Genomic DNA, 17,177 nt, shown 5'->3' with positions numbered 1-17,177 from the left:
CCCAGTTCCCAATACTGAATTAATTAACTGGGCTGCATTTCAGATAGCATACAAGAACAGATTGTAGCTGGTGGTCATCATGAATATGTGAGAAAAAAACACTGTTGACATACTGACAGAAGTGTCCAGAAGGTGAAAGCTACTGTCTCTTTGTGTGGGAATTTTGCACCTGACTAACAGTTACGCTTATACCACAGTAAAAACGGCCTTCTCTTTAATCTCCCTGCCAGCCATCTACATGTCTGCCTTTGCAACAACCTGTTGAGGACATGTCCAGGAACGTCTGGCAGCAGTCTACACCAAGTACCAACTTGTGTGGACATGCAGTATTTCCTATATCACACAGCTTATCTTCCAGCCACGCTTGCAGACATTTTCATAGATGGAGACCAGGCTGCAGACTTAGAATGCTTCAGAAAGCCATGTAAACAGGCTCAGTTTTTTGAGGAACTCACTTTAACCCAATGATACGTAAGAAGCACAGCTGCAGCTGTATCACTTTTATTTGGGCACCCACTGTATGTCTGCTGTGGTATCTTTTCTGCTCCATGTGATGTTAAGTAATATTGATGCAAACCACCTTTGTGGCATTCTTGGCTTTTGGAAGAAAGTCCTTGCCCTGCATATTTAGTTTACTGTCTTTGTTTTACATGATATCTCCAGGAAAAGGCAAGGAATTGTGTCTTCCTTTTATGATTTTAAGATTATATTAAAATAAGTGAAGCAACCATTTTTCTTACAAACGGAATTCTAACAAGTCAAATTTATTGTTTTTATAAAAACTCTGTAAAGAGCTTTTTATCTGAGATCAGGAGAAATAATGTGAATATTTATAGCCTTAAGAATATTATTGAGACATATCAGGACAGAATTCAAAACAATCAGAGCAGATGACTCATTAGTGGCTGTAAATGAAGCGGCTTCCCAGCAATACAGTACTCCACCAGTACTCATGAAAGCCCCTAATAAGGGATTCAGTATAGAAGTGCTCATCCTTTTCTCAATCTATACCATGCTATACCAAAAAATGCCTCTCCCTATGAGATTTGCTTCTGCTGTATCTTTAGGTCATTGTCACTATGACACTGCTGAGCTTGTATTCATACATGAAAGAGGAAGAAATACATCTGCAGAAGGCAGTCCCAGCCCACTTTATCTGACTGCTTGAATTAATTTTGTTTCCAGTCTCCATCTGTCATACAGAATTGCCTGTCTGTGGGCAAATATCCATGCTAAGCTTGGATGAAGCCCAAGATACAGGGTACTTGCACATTAAGTTTTCTCATGCAGTGTTGTATTTGATACCATCAGCTAGGTGAAGTGGCAAATACCTTCCCTCTGCCCAAAAAACCTCAACCTTGATAAAGGAGTCTGACTCTGTACAGCACACTACCCAAAACAAAAATGTGTAGGCTTCACCTGGGTTTGAAATCAGAGAAGGAAAACTAAATGTTACCAGTACAAACGGGCAGGCATGGAAAAGTTAGCTAGCAGGTGAAAAGCCCTTGTCTGGTCCCTGATTTTTTCTGTACCTCCATTGACACGATGGAATAACTTAGAGCTTGGACATGCAGAACAATCAATCATGGCATCATGAATCATCAGCAATCCTAAGAGCAGCAGAAACTCACCAACTGCATGTTCTTACTCCATGACAAATCTGATGTAAAAAGTGGGTGCTTTAAATGTCTTTCATTAAATCTTAAACTCATTCAAACAATTGCTAGGGGAAACCCCATGGGTAAGGCTGCTTGAAGGCAAAGGGGCCCAAGATAGCTGGTTAGTGTTCAGGGACTGCTTCTACCAGGCTCAAGATCAGAACATCCCGACACATAGGAAGTCAAGGAAGGGAGCCAGGAGACCTGCGTGGTTAAACATGGAACTGCTGGGCAAACTCAAGTGGAAGAGGAGAGTTTACAGATCATGGAAGGAGGGGCTGGCCACTTGGGAAGAATATAAGGCTGTTGTCAGAGGGTGTAGGGAGGCAACTAGGAAAGCTAAGACCTCCTTAGAATTAAATCTGTCAAGAGGGGTCAATGACAATGGAAAGAGCTTTTTCAAACACATGGCAGATTAAACTAACTCCAGAGGCAATGTAGGCCCATTGATGAATGAGGTGGGTGCCCTGGTGACAGAAGATACAAAGAAGGCAGGGTTCCTAAATGCCACCTTTGCCTCTGTCTACTCTGCCGGGGGCTGTCCTGAGGAGCCCCGTACCCCTGAGGCCCCAGAGGAAGTCAGGACAGTGGAGGAGTCTGCCTTAGTTGATGAGGACTGGGTTAGGAAGCAAGTAGGCAATCTGGACATCCATAAACCCATGGGTCCAGATGGGATGCACCCGCAGGTGCTGAGGGAGCTGGCTGAGGTCGTTGCTGGACCACTCTCCATCATCTTTGCCAATTCTTGGGAAATGGGAGAGGTGCCTGAGGACTGGAGGAAAGCAAATGTCACTCCAGTCTTCAAAACGGGCAAGAAGAAGGACCCGGGTAACTACAGACTGGTCAGCCTCATCTCAGTCCCTGGGAAAGTGACAGAACAACTTATCCTTGGTGCCATCTCAAGGCATATCAAGGACAAGAGGGTCATTAGGGGCAGTCAACATGGCTTCACCAAGGGCAAGTTGTGCTTGACCAACCTCATCGCCTTTTATGAGGACAGAACGAGGTGGACAGATGATGGCAGAGCAGTGGATGTGCTCTACCTTGACTTCAGTAAAGCATTTGACACAGTCTCCCACAGCATCCTCACAGCTAAACTGCGGGAGTGCAGTCTGGAGAATCGGGTAGCGAGGTGGACTGCGAACTGGCTGAAGGAAAGAAGCCAGAGAGTCGTAGTCAATGGGGCAGAGTCTAGTTGGAGGCCTGTATCTAGCGGAGTGCCTCAAGGGTCAGTACTGGGGCCGGTATTACTCAATATATTCACCGATGATTTAGATGAGGGAATAGAGTGCACTGTCAGTACGTTTGCTGATGACACCAAGCTGGGAGGAGTGGCTGACACACCAGAAGGCTGTGCTGCCATCCAGCGAGACCTCGACAGGCTGGAGAGTTGGGCGGGGAAAAAATTTCATGAAATATAACAAGGGCAAGTGTAGAGTCCTGCATCTGGGTAGGAACAACCCCAGGTTCCAGTATACGTTGGGGAATGACCTATTAGAGAGCAGTGTAGGGGAAAGGGACCTGGTGGTCCTGGTGGATGGCAGAATGACCATAAGCCAGCACTGTGCCCTTGTGGCCAAGAAGGCCAATGGCATTCTGGGGTATACTAGAAGGGCGCTAGTCAGCAGGTCGAGAGAGGTTCTCCTTTCTCTCTACTCTACCCTGGTGAGACCACATCTGGAATATTGTGTCCAGTTCTGGGCCCCTCAGTTCAAGAAGGACAGGGAACTGTTGGAGAGGGTCCAGCGTAGGGCAACAAAGATGATTAAGGGAGTGGAGCATCTCCCTTATGAGGAAAGGCTGAGGGAACTGGGTGTCTTTAGTTTGGAGAAGGGGAGGGGTGACCTTATTAATGTTTACAAAAATATAAATAGTGAGTGTCACAAGGACGGAGCCAGCCTCTTCTCGGTGACAACCAATGGTAGGACAAGGGGTAATGGGTTCAAACTGGAACACAAGAGGTTCCACTTAAATATGAGAAGAAACTTATCCTCAGTGAGGGTGCCAGAACACAGGAGCAGGCTGTCCAGGGGGATTGTGGAGTCTCCTACTCTGAAGAAATTCAAACCCTGCCTGGACACCCTTCTGTGTAACCTCATCTAGGTGTTCCTGCTCCAGCGGGGGGGACTGGACTAGATGATCTTTTGAAGTCCCTTCCAAACCCTAACATTCTGTGATTCTGCGATTCAGTTTCTCTCGACTTCCCAGTGTAATGAGAAGGGGCACACTCATTTAGTGTGAGTCACCTGCTGTACTGTCATATCATCGCATGCCAGGGCTCTGCAACCTCTGAATCAAACACCCTGGAATCATCCTAGCAAGTTTAGAGGAGTGATCCCCTGAGTTCATTTTGCATGCAAGGCAATCTTCAGAAGGCTATGCTTTGACACAGATTCTAAACTTCTAAACTCTTAAAAAACTAGGAGAACACAGTCAGCATCTGCCCCACTTCTGCAAATCCTTTGAGCTGATAGTATTCACACAGGCTAAACACACCAAATGCACCAAAACCACCAAGCTGCAGTATTATCTTTCCCATGCCTACTCCAGGTGACAAGCTAAGGTCTTCATGTTCAATTTCTGAGCTAGACCCTTCATCCTTCTGCCAGATATTTTTTGCAATTTGTTAGAAAAAATAAAACTAAACAGCCAGAACCTGGAAGCATTTTTTTTTCTTCAAACAATTAACAGGTTTTATTCTGTCATCACACAATGAGAAACGTGATTTCTTGCAAAATATGACATTACCAAAAGTGACTTCTGGACATTGGGCCCTACTTACAAACTTTGCAAGGTTTTTATAAATATGTAGGAAGTGTTATTCTCAAGTGTTTGTATTGAAGGAATCAATTAGACTGTGGTATCCTGTAAGCTAATGGTTCTTCATGTAGCCATTTGACCTTTAAAATAGACATTAATCCCAGACAGCTCAACAACTACTTCAGCCTTCCTAGTTGATCTTTCCCACACTTCGTAATAGTAAAAAGTTCATGCTAAAATGCTTGTTGTAACCATATGGCAGCATATGAACACAACAAACATTTATCAGTGTTCTGTCATGAAAAAAAAAAAAAACAAACACAGAAAACAAGCAGGGGGAAAGCTCTTTGATCATTTATATTTCTTTCCTTTTGCATTGGATCTTTTTAATGTGGCTTTGTTTACTGTAATCTGCATGTGCCTTTAGGCATTTGCACCATATTTTCCCCCATTTTCCTTCAGCTTTAGGACATGTGCCTGTCCCACTTTTTATCAAAATACAACCTATCTTCTCTTAAACTGTTCACATCTACTCAGTCCTGGATGCAATGCACACACAGACAGCAAAATAAGAACAGCAAGGCACTGATGTGTCCCCAAACTAAAATCTCAAAGTAGAAAGGCAAAGAAAATCATTCTGGTGTCAGCAGACATCCTGGTCTTTCCCCTTTTTGTACTCTACATCTAGTGACTTTCACATCTCTAACTGGAAGAGTTTCTCTGTTCCGCACTGACATTTCTGTTTTAAAACAGAAAATAGAAGAGAGAAATTCCAACTATGAGTGATACCCTTGTGGCTGACGTAGCACACGGAATTGCGGAATCCTGGTCAATGCCTGCACTGTGCCCACTTCTGGTGGAGGAACAGGACTTCAGATTTACATTTTCCAGAAAAAAGTCCCAATTTTAATTTTTTTCATATGTGTCTTTTGGGGAATTTTAACATGTTTTGACACACTGACCTGCAAATTAGTCTCTTATGTTCCACATGCATGTTCAGCTCCTCAAAGTTTTGTGAGGAAAAAAAAAGAGAAAGGGAGCTCAGAAGGCAGTTACAGATTCAATGCTTAGCTGATAAAGCCCAGCCCCAGAAGGTGAAATCCTGGCTTCAGTGTGTTTGGTCCATCAGTATCAGCCAGAGAAAATACTGCCTGCCCCTCACAGGTGGTACCGTGTTGCTAAGGAAGCTGAGGGCCAGGCTCTGACCTGAATCATTTTTTTACAGAACAGACTGAAAATACAACTCTGATGGAGACATATGGCCCTGCAAATGAGTCCAGACAATTTGCCGGGCTATCTGCCACTTGGAACAGTTCCATTTTGCACATGCTGGAAGGAGACATCACAGGTTCCTTCTTGCCATCTGTGTGAAGGTGGCATAGGAGATGCAGTGATGCTGCACTCTCCCCCTTCTCATCTCACCCTGTGCCCCAGACTTGGGCAGAAGAAACTGCAAGGGAGAGCAGGATGTTGGGTTTTTAGCCTGAATAACTCTGAAAAGCCAAGCTCCTGTTTGATTTTGGCTGCTGTTTTTGCCTAAAGAAAGAAAACTTGACAAAATGTATGGGGGCACTTGACACCCTGGATGGAAAGATCTCTTGCAGAGCCCACACCAAATCCTCTGTGTCTGGTATAAAGGGAAGGCATGGTGGAGTGCAGCAGATAGCACCCTGCCTACTGAGACCAGAAGTGAGAATTGAAGGGCTCTGTTCAAACGGATTTTCATAGCTTCCTTTGATAGACAAGTAGCTACAATCAAAACTTTTTAGCCCAAACAATATGGTAGAGACCGAACAGCAAAAGCCTTCTCCTGTCTCAATGCAGAAAACGCATTGTATAGCTTATTCTCCTTCCCTGCAAAAACAAGGACCCAGGCCATCTTTTGGCACTGGTCATCAGTCACATGTAGTGGACACTTTCCGCCAGCAAGGAGGATGAGATCTCCAGGCTTTGCTACTTGTCTGACATCTTCTAGACCTGTGGCTTGTTCTCCATACGGTGGAATGCATTTGGTAAAGAACTACTGCAAGCTTGTGTAAAGCTTTTCAAGCTAATGCAGACAGCATTCAGCCCTTCTTAAGGACTAGATTGCTTACAAAGCAAATCTCAAAAACATTTACAAATCTACATTGCTTTGATGATTTTAAATATTCTTGGATTTTGGACAATAAACATAAGGTACCTCTGTTCTTGTCCGTAGTTTAATAATGGTCTTTCTCCAAGCTTTACTGGTTAACATGATAGCGTTTGGCTATCAGAAAATAAATAAAAATTGAAAGGGAAAATTATTATGAAATATTTATGCCATACTACCACTTCATCCATATGTTCAAGAAAAATAACCTCAGTATCTATTTCTTGCTCCATAACTCACAGCTTTTAGCTTTGTCATACTGCAATTAACAACCTCAATGCTTGTGTTCTGGCGCATAGCTGTCCCACCCCTCCCAACTCCCCTTGCGAGATATGTCTCTGTACTTACTTTTGTTTTTTGGGGATCTTGATATTTTCCGGTCTGTTTTTTTTTGTTATTTCCTTTCCATTCTTTAACCATTTGAATCTGAGTGCAGGGTACTCTGAAGTGGTTTCACACCTTAGCACTAGCTTCTGACCCACAGCAGCCTCTTGGTTTTTCATTTCCTTCAATTTGGGAGGCACAGCTAAAGAAATAAACGAACATGCTGGTGATTAGGCCATCATCAGAAGGGAAAACAATGCTAACTCAAATTCAGCTACGTAATCCACAGAGAGCAAAACCCCAGCCAGACTAGCAACAGTTCTACACTAAAACCTGAAAAATAACAATCATTTGTGTGTTACTTGTACCATCCTTAATGCATAAGGGCATATTTAATGACATTCTAGTTTGGCCATTTGAAGTCTTCCAATGTGCATCTTACAACCTGCAAGCCATATGCAGCCTTAGCAAGAACTAAAATCTTACTTCTGAATAAAGTATGAAACACTAACAACACTTAATTGATTGTACCTAGACACAAAACAGTATGCTGAGACAGGCAGCCCTGGTAGGTAATACAGACAAGGAAAGGGAGAGTGTCTTTCTCGCTGTGTTATTTATTTTGACTGCTATGAATCAGGGGCTTTCCAAAGGTTTCAGGTGCAATTGATGTGACAGGGAGCTAAAAGCATAAATAAAAGCTCAACAGCTTCCCTAACCTGACAGAATGACTTTTGCTCCAGCCAAACATTATAACCCACATTATATGCCTACCTCAAACCTCAGCTTGGCCATATCCTTTCCCTGAGGCAAGAGACAATGGGCTTGGAAGCCCATCAAGAGAATCAATATCAATTAAGGGTATTTTGGACCCAGAAGGGGACACTGCATTGAAAAAGCTCAGCCAATGACTCCTGCACACTGGAGGGCTCCATCTGATGCATCTCAGTTTCTACTGCGTTGTAGCAATAGTACTTCCTGTGTGGGTAAATCTCAAACTATTTAGGGCTTTCTAAGTTAAAAACCTCTAATATTCCAGAATTGGTGCTGATCTTTGAGCACAGGCTTCACAAATAGATACAGTCCCTGTGTGAGACACTACCCTTCATTTGACCCTGTGGATTAGCCATAAACGAGCCTGTATCATGCTCCATTATTGAAGTAAAAGACTTAGTTCAACCTTACTTCCACTGGAGCTTGAGATAACACCTTTACCACACAAATGGAAAGGGCTAATACGGGGATCTACAGATGGTCAGCTGATGGGTGATAGCTTGTGAGTCTGTCCTCGCTCAGCTGTGCCCCACTGTTGGTCTGTGCCTCTGGGGAGCCAGTATTCCCTTGCAGCACCTCTAGCTGCAGCATGTTTTGTTTCTTGAACAGCTGTAATAGTGTTGAAGGAAGCAAATGGCCAGTATTGCCAAATGGTTCGCCATAATATGCAGATTAGAAGTGTTCATTGTGACACCAGCAGGTCTGCAATACAGTCCTGTACAAGAAGAAGTTCTAAGAGACTGGAACACGCTTGATTATGTTTTGATATCTGTTGCTTTTGTGTTTGTGCAGATTCGCTAACACCAATTGCTTTTCATTATTATTTCAATCAAACAAAAAACAAGCCGCACCATCATGGTGGTAATTCTGAGAGGTGTATACAAAGAACTGGATACACATATGCCCGATAAGCAGTTGCCTGTAGCAGGCAGCATCACGGCCTGTCCCATACGTGAGGCAACATTCCTGATCCCAGGAAAGCCCAGAGAAGTCAGGGAAAGTCTGATTTCCCTGGAAAGTGGGCCCAGAGTAGTGCAGCCTAAACAGCGGTGGCTGGGAAAATGTAGTCTGCAGTGAATGAGCATTTCAGGTGGCGCCTGCTGGGCCACCACAGAAGACAGGACAGGGACAGAGCAGCCTTTGATAAGTGGAAAACTTCTGATTCACAGAAAGGTGACAACTTCTTCCATGCATTTCTGCTGGTGTGAAAAAGAAGTCCCTGGCAGAAACTCTTAGGCTAGATATATATCAGCAAAATGTCTGAGGAAGAGACCTTCTCCTGGGAGGGTGTCCATGGAGGTTGTACACATAGGGTAGGCACTTGCATCAGGGTGACGCTGGAGCAGATCAGGTAAGGCTCAGGATTTCAAGACCAGAAATAAATCTGCCACAAAATGTCTTATCACATGTTGGTTTCCATTTTCCAGACCCCACTGTATAATTTTGGAAATTCCAGCATGTACCAAAAATGCTACCAAAACAATTTTTGCTTTCTGAAAAAGAAATGCCCACACATCATTCTGAAACCAATTTGTTTAAATATAGGTACCTTTACAAGTATGTGTGTATTTGTGTATATATATATTTATATACACACACTTACATAAGCATACATTCAGGTATTTACCCAAAAGAGAGAAAGAATTTTTGAAAGATACCAATCTTCAAATTTTCCAGCAGGAATAATTAGCATTAATTAACAGTCTTGCTACTGAGGTTTGTGCTGATACTTTCATTCTGTCATTAAACAGGTACGGTTATAGTCACTACATAAGAAAAGGAGCTACAGAAGTGTAAAATAAAAAGGCAATACTTCTTATATTAGCATGTTTCACTTATTATTGTCCTAGTCCATACCTTGCATAAGTTAAGAGAATAACCACAACTGCAAATATCAAAATTTTTGTGCTTAAGATTTCAACTGGTTATTGATTTTCCTGTCAGCCTAGCACTTGGAAATTTGGAATAAAAGGGAAATGCCATTTTGTTATTGAATTTTATTTTAATTCAGTATTATCTGCTCAAAACTACTTACAGATTTTTTCCTTCATCAGAACTGTCAGTGAAAAAAAAAAAAGCAGTAAATTAATATGCTCAGCTCTTGCCATAACACAGGAGTTACCAGGAAACATAAAAGAGGGTTTAATCAATGGCAGTGAACCCCAGTAATTCACAGTAATTCACTGTCCAAGCATGCGTGCCTTCCAGGGAAAGCAGTAAAAGCTGTTCACAGACAGGACAGAAAAGAGATTGTCTCTTCTTTTTTTCCTTTTCCTCCTTTTCATTTACACTTTTTTTTTTTCCTTTCAGCTGGAGTTTTGCAAAAGCTAATTACACCTGTCAGGCATATGAGAAATCTTGTGCTGATAAAACCACAGCATTGTGTGTGTGGAGTGAGATCAGCTACAGCTTTCACTGGTGCAAGGAGCAATTGACTTTCATCACAGCCTGTGCCAATTTCTCCAATGTCAGTAATAAGAGGACCTCATCTGAAGGGTAAAAATTCTTCTAAACGAGGCAAAAATGCTTATAATGATAACTAGACATTGCCAGCCCACCATCTCTCCAACCCTCGTCACCTCTCTACCCCCTCCCCCTTTCTCCCCATGGCATCTCCTGCCAGACTGGCGCCTTTCCACCACTCCTCACTGTGCCTGTCATGCAGCACCACTTCTGCAGCTGGCAGGGCTTCTGCCTCATGCTCCGAGAGAGGTTTGCTGCTGAGGCAGAAATGGGGGGAAATGGCAAGGAAAACACCCTCTGTATCTCCTACACATGGATCAAGGTTAAGGTGCCAAACAGGACAGGATGACTCAGTCAAAATGCATCATGAAAATGGAAGCACCTCCCGTGGGTTGCCTTTTGGGAAGCACTGTTGCGAGCAGCTCTGCTATGGCGGTAGGTAGCCCTTACATATGCTATCCATCACAGAATGACAAGGGCCAGGTACCAAAGAAAACAGATAATCTCAAAGAGAAACAGCAGAAATGAAGTGTGGAAGCACTCTGAAAGTGGCAGTACTTGAATGAAAGGTGGGGTGGAATCCACTTTATGTATCCACTTTATGTGTATTCCTTGTGCTGAAACCCAAGAGGGCCTCACATTTTAAGACACAATTAGACACACAGAAAGACACTAACATTTAACCCCAGGCTTTTCACACTCTCAGGTCAGGACCTCTCTCTGTGACCCATGGACTTCCCCTGATACGACAGACTTCTTAAGAAAGCAACAGGGGCAATAACAGCAAGAGAGGGCTGTCACACTGTGACAAGCCCTCACAAAGCAGTGGACCACTGTGTCAGGAAAAGTCCTGCACTGTTGTAAGAGTTTAACAAAAGCCTGCAAGGAGTTAGATCTCTGCTTATTAAGATGGCTTGAATATCTGTTATTTTTGTCAGCAATTTTCAGGAACGTATGTCTGCTGGCCTGCATAATATCATTGCAGATAAGGAACACACATTTCCATATTCTCTCTGCAAAAGACTCATTAATAATGTATAACTGGAGATAATTTCTTCTCTCTGGACTTTGGTGAGTTTGGTGAAGCATGGCAATCTCTTCACTCTCAGTGTTTGATTGCATAGTTGATCTGCATAGAAGCTAAACACATTGAATGAATTAAACAGGAAACCTGCAAAATACTATCACACAACAACACGCTTTCAGTGAAAATTCCATGAGTGGCTGGTTGTGAGTTTTTTATTGGTTTGTTTTGGTTTGGTTTTTCCTCCTTTATTTTCTTTTCCTAGGAAGGCACAAAGCCTTTTAAGAGTCTGAGCATAGGAATGTATGAGGCATGCTTGCCAGCAGACACATGCGCAGTTTGCTATGCAAGACTGTGACCAGCAGCTTGGTGAGTGGAAATAGATGCCACAAGAATAACAACCAGTGCCTTGGCCTCAGACTTACTTTTTTTTTTGTAGCATAATGCTCAAGGCAGGGCAGTAATGCAAGTTAAATTATATTATTTCCAAAAAGCCTTCTCACTTTGCATATGAGATTGTAATCAAGCTCAGGTTTATCACCAGCAGGCCAGATTTTCTAAAGCCTTTCTAAACCACACTGCTCCTGCTGAGATAACTAAAAAAAAAAAAAACCCAAAAGTGTTTTCTGTTGGTCTTAATCCTCCTATTATTCTCCCAGGCAACATTAGGATTCTGAACACATGTCAAAATCTGGCTATTTCCTTCCAGCATGCTGAGTTTCTGTGCAGATTACAAGATAAAATACTGCGTGTAATGGTAGGAGATAATTCCACACAACCAGCTCTCCAAAATGCCTGAGTAACTGGACATGAGAGACTGGAAAACCAAACAAATCATTTAATTACTTAAATGGAAATTTCTCAGTTCTGAACTCTTTTGAAAATATTGCCAGATACATTTCATCTTCTGAGTCTTGGTATGATTTTATTATAAGAATTATGTATGTATAGGAGAGCAAAAGGAAAAATGCAAACCTAACATTTTTCTTGAGCACTCTGTGTAAAACCCAGATCCAAACAATCTCTGTTCTTCCTACTGATGTCAAAAAGAAATTTCCGCAGAAATTCTAGATGTTGTAAAGGATCAAAAGAAAGAGGAATGCCACAGGAACGGTTAGCAACATGGTCAGGAGCCAAGAAACAGAGCAACAAGGGAGGGTTATAGCACTACAGCCATGTTCCTTGGACACTGGACCAGGAAGGAACCAGCGAATGCCACTATAAATCAGAGTAACTACTTCCAAAAACTAAACACAATGCCAACTACAACTCTGATTACCCTTCCCAGGAACAACTCATCTCATGGTGTGGAGCATTTCAGTCTAAATTCAGTGAGCCTGTCAGATTTAGGCATCATGGTGCTGAAATCTCACCTGCTCCTTTCAAAGTAATGGTGCACCTAACAAGCTCAAAGATCTCCACCTGAAGTATTTGTTTATTCAGGGTGAGATGCTTTCAAATACATAGCATGTGATTTGAGTGTTCATGGATATTTTCCTCTGCCATGGAGCTGCTCTCTGAGCTTGCATTAATCTTTTTGTTCTCCCAGTAAAGCCTTTAAATTAGAGTATCATGGGCCAACTCCTAACAAACATTATGAAGGCAGGATTTTCAACAGAACACTGAAAAAGGACATATGGAAGAAGTATTGTGCTAATGGATAAGGTCTCACTACTCCACTCTTCACCTCTCAAGCAAAAAGCATCTCCAGTGGAGTCAGAAAAAAGGATGATAGTAACAAACTGGCATGTCTAGAAGTATCATGTCTATGAGGTAAAGCCTGAGAGCACCGATTTGTTCAGTTTAACAACATAATGTCAGGCTGCCCACCCTCCGGCAGTCACTCAAGATATCAGTTTCTGAGCTTAGACCTCCTCAGAGACCAGGAACTGTGTTCAAAGATAGTAAAACACAGGTTTCACAAGACAAGCTGGGTGTGAGCAAGTGCCGAAACTAAAGATTATAATTTAAAGGTCAACACTTATTTACTGATGGTTATATCTGCAGGAACACTCCTGATTGCATTAAATACTCTCTCTTCTGGTTCACAGTCCTTCAACTGACTTCAGCTGGCTGCATCCCTGATAAACTATGATGATCCTGTTAGACACTGTCAATAAAAACCCCTGATCATATAGACTGAAAATGTGGGGACAGCATAAAATGAATACACTTGATATCCAAAAAGTGATTCAGGGACAACTGCTCATAAAATTGATAAAAAAATCTGCAGGTCCATATTTTACATATTTACGTATTTTGCATAAAGGTAGACTCCAGAAACTTTATTTGATCACTAAAATGAAAGCAATTCAATGCACGGAAATGCTATGTAGGCGTAAATGCCATGGGCTTCAAGCGGACGTGGAAGCACTCAGTGATTTTTTATACATGAAGCCACTCATGATTTAGAAGCTGAATTTCAGGAATGCACGTTTTAAAACTTTGTCTCAAGTTGTATGCCTTGAAGACAGATGAAGGGAGGAAGCATGGCTTTTTGCATCATACATGTGTTTCTTTCTCTGCTGTACTCTCCAGCAAATTTTCATCACTGATCTCTATCTTTGTTTGAAAAAAACACATGCAGTAAGTCACCAAACAAGTATAATTTCATAGGTTATTCCTCTGAGTTACAGACAAAAATCCAGTTATTGGGTAACTTCTTGTTTTGTTTTGTTTTGTTTTGGATTTTTTCTGTTGTTGGTAAAACTTTTCTGTTTTTAATGGCTTCCTTAGAACTTTAGTCTTCCAATCTGAGGGGTCAAAAGTGGTGCAGCCACATCCCTTCCTTCTCATGAAGTAGATGATAAAATTTCTAGGCATCCCCAGGAAGAACTGACAGTTTAGAGGGTTCACTTGTCTACTAATGTTCCTCCCCACAAAGAACCACTCACCCATGTAGAAATTTTGGGATGGGAAGCTGGAAAACCTGAACTGAAACCTGTCTGATGGCTTGTTTGACAAGAACAGAAACAAAATCAAAATGTAGAAATGAATTTGGAGAAAACAAGATTAATTGGAGCATCAAAAGGAAGAAGTTGCTGTTGCATTACAGGTTGCATAAAATATTCACAGCAGTGAACCTTGAAACTTTCAAGACATTGATTTGCTAATGCACAATTCAAACAACACTATGGATATTGGGTCCTCATTTACCACTTTCCTTCCTCTCCTTCCAACTCTCCCAGCAACACTCTTTTGCTGGGGTTTCTGTGTGTGTGTGTTCAGCACAGGCTGTGGAAGGACACAGGCCTACACAAACATTTGTTTTTTCCAAGACTACCTGGAGGAAATCTGTGGAAGGCAAAGGCAAGTCCTTCCGCTGTGACCCCAAAGTGGGATGTGTCCCCACTCAGACTTAATCAGAGTTGTCTCTCATGTGTCAGCCACATCTCAGCTGCACAACACCCAGAAGAGCAATCCTCCTGTCCCTGCCTACCAAAATCTCTACCAGGTAGAAATCATTGGAGCTACTGCTGGTGGAGCATTCTGTGCCTCCACTCCTAAGTCAATTCAGAAGAAGAATGCTTTCACACCTACATGCTAAGGGGAAAATCAACATGGTCTGACAGTATCAAAAGGGTGCCACTCCCACAGCAAAAGAATGTGCTTTTCCCCAGGGACACAGCAGTAGTAGTCCTGTCTCCATCAGCTGACTGAGGTGGTTGTGTCTTGGAAAAGTCCGTTAGCAAAATCTTTTTTTTTTTTCTTTTTGCACCAAAAGATATGCAAACAGTTTAGCCAATGAGACCAGAAGACACTTGACTCATTTCAGGAACTGAGGATCTGGATACACCTGAGCATTGCACACAAACTGTCAGCTCAAACCCAGCTCAGCAAAAATCTAAATATGGTACTTAACCTTATAGGCTTACACAGTACACAGAGAGGATCCCATGGTATACCCTTCAGTATAATTTACTTCCAACATATACTGAACCGCTCTGCAGCAATGCAAAACAGAAAAAGGAAATTGCAGTGAAAAAGAAATGTTCATATCACACCTGTTTGAAAATATGCACAGGCTGTCTCCAGACAAATGAAAAATTAAACAAAATCCGTAAGAATAAATACTACCAAATACCTGCAACCAGGCACCTCACAAGAAGACCTAATTAGAAGCATCTCCCTTGGTTAAATTATTATACAAGATTAGACATCCTTTTAAAGGTCAACCTCCAAAAAATCCATAACCACATGACTAGTAAAGCGTGAAGAGACAGAGCATGGTCCAGCAATCACTGAAGGAGGGACAGGAACACTTTATGCAACACTGAAATGGTTTTTGGACTGTGGGCAAAAGTTCAAAAATTATGTAGGAAAAATTACAAGGCTTTAAAAAAAATATTCCAGATCAACTGTAAGTGGTATAATTGCATACCAGGAAACTGTGAATGCTGAGCAGTGGGCTACACAGGAATGGAATCATCACACAAATACAGGAAACTGTGGAACAAATCTCAAAGTGAAACATATCTCCTGGCCATCAATTGCAGTCTGAAGCTTCTAGTCCATGATGATGAAGTCCATCCTTCCATGTGTTTATGTAACCTTTTGTCAAAATCCCTTAATGGCCTTAAAATCTATGATTATGTGAAAAAGACTATAACATGCATTAACCAGTTAGTAATTATTTAACATCCTACATAGCTGACCCTTGCCATTGTGGCCACCAACATCTATTGTTGGGGAGGAATTACGGCTTTTGTTGTAGGAAGGTTATAGTCTTTGTGTATGAGCCATAGGCAGATCTTCTAGAGCCACTCAGATATATAAAGTGTAGTATGCAATCTGCATGATTTACCAAATCATATGCCTCAATCTATACTCTCCATTAACGGAACAGACACTATTTTGCGAAGTTTAGCTAAAAAGGGATTGAAGAATAAATTCCACACAAATTCTGAACAGGCTGCCACTGAAAAGAATAAAGACATGGTAAAATAAGTAAACCTCCCTTCTCCCACTTCTTCTTTTAAACTTACAAATGGTTTTCCTGTGTCACAGTTTCAGATAAAATCACAGCCTGAAAATTGATTATACCAAGTGTGCAATTATCCAGGGCTTTATTTGCTATACAATACGAACAGAAGGCCCAGTAGAGTGCTAAGGTAAAATTCAGGCCCTGTGAAAATAAAATGCTTTATCCTTCATTCGATACAGCAAAACTTTCACCCTAAAAGACACAGAAATGTGCTACAGTCTTTCTAGGGGGAAAAACTAAACTGCAGAATTTGCCTATATCCAAATTTGCAGATTTTTAAGTAAAGCATAAATTGATTTTATTTAAACAAATGCATAGCCTCAGTGTGAACACACTTAAAATGATTTAAAGCTGATTTATTATTAAACTCACATATAAAATAAATTCCTTAACAAATTAAGTTGAATCAATAAACTTCTGGACTAAATTAATCCTAACTGGTCTTTCTAGAGGCAATGCTCTCTCTGCTTCAGTTGAATTCATTTAAGAAACCTGACTTTGATGACAGTGACTTTGTGTGTTAACACTTACACATCTTAAAATGCATTCATCATTCAGGGTAGAAAAACATCTATGTGGTTATAAACCTCTGCACAAAAGGACTAATAAGACCAGTTTCCCATCCCTTTCCTAGTCCCTTTGTTGTTTTTTTTTTTTTCCATTCTCAAAGATAAGAGCCTTGTGGGCAACAATTTCATTTTGCTCCTACTGAGCTGGAGATTTTTGCACATCATCTCCTGTGATCTATCTGTTCCACATAATTTCTAGTAAAAGTTTGTTGTTACTTCTGCAACAGGAAATTCTTCCTTTGCTTTTAATTCCTAGCCAGGACACCAACTTCAGTCATGAAATCACCTGGACTGTACACACATAGCATCCAGCATAAAATGTACTTTTCTGCTGCTGGTAATTACTGAAGGACATTAGCAGAACAACTGCAAGCCAATCTGCAGCAAAGCTGTTTCAGCCTCAGAGTCCCACTAGACCTCAAACCAGCTCTGTTCAGGTTTGGACAGCTAAGCTACAAGGAAAGCAGCCATCTACACACTCCTTACT

The 17,177-nt window shown here is 41.7% G+C and overlaps 1 protein-coding gene across 13 annotated transcripts in view; it reads right to left on the bottom strand.

Annotated features, from left to right (window-relative positions):
* NRG1 (neuregulin 1) overlaps nt 1-17,177 on the bottom strand; it is a 473,787-nt gene that overhangs the window by 136,429 nt on the left and 320,181 nt on the right. For all 13 annotated transcript variants that reach the window (XM_071801980.1, XM_071801982.1, XM_071801978.1 and 10 more), the window contains one exon: nt 6,901-7,078. In XM_071801980.1, coding sequence (XP_071658081.1) covers nt 6,901-7,078 — 178 coding nt within the window. The remainder of the gene's footprint in view (nt 1-6,900; nt 7,079-17,177) is intronic.

Source organism: Patagioenas fasciata, chromosome Z (genome assembly GCF_037038585.1).
Source record: "Patagioenas fasciata isolate bPatFas1 chromosome Z, bPatFas1.hap1, whole genome shotgun sequence".
In the NCBI taxonomy this organism is placed as follows: domain Eukaryota; kingdom Metazoa; phylum Chordata; class Aves; order Columbiformes; family Columbidae; genus Patagioenas; species Patagioenas fasciata.
This window is presented reverse-complemented; position numbering and strand designations above follow the sequence as displayed.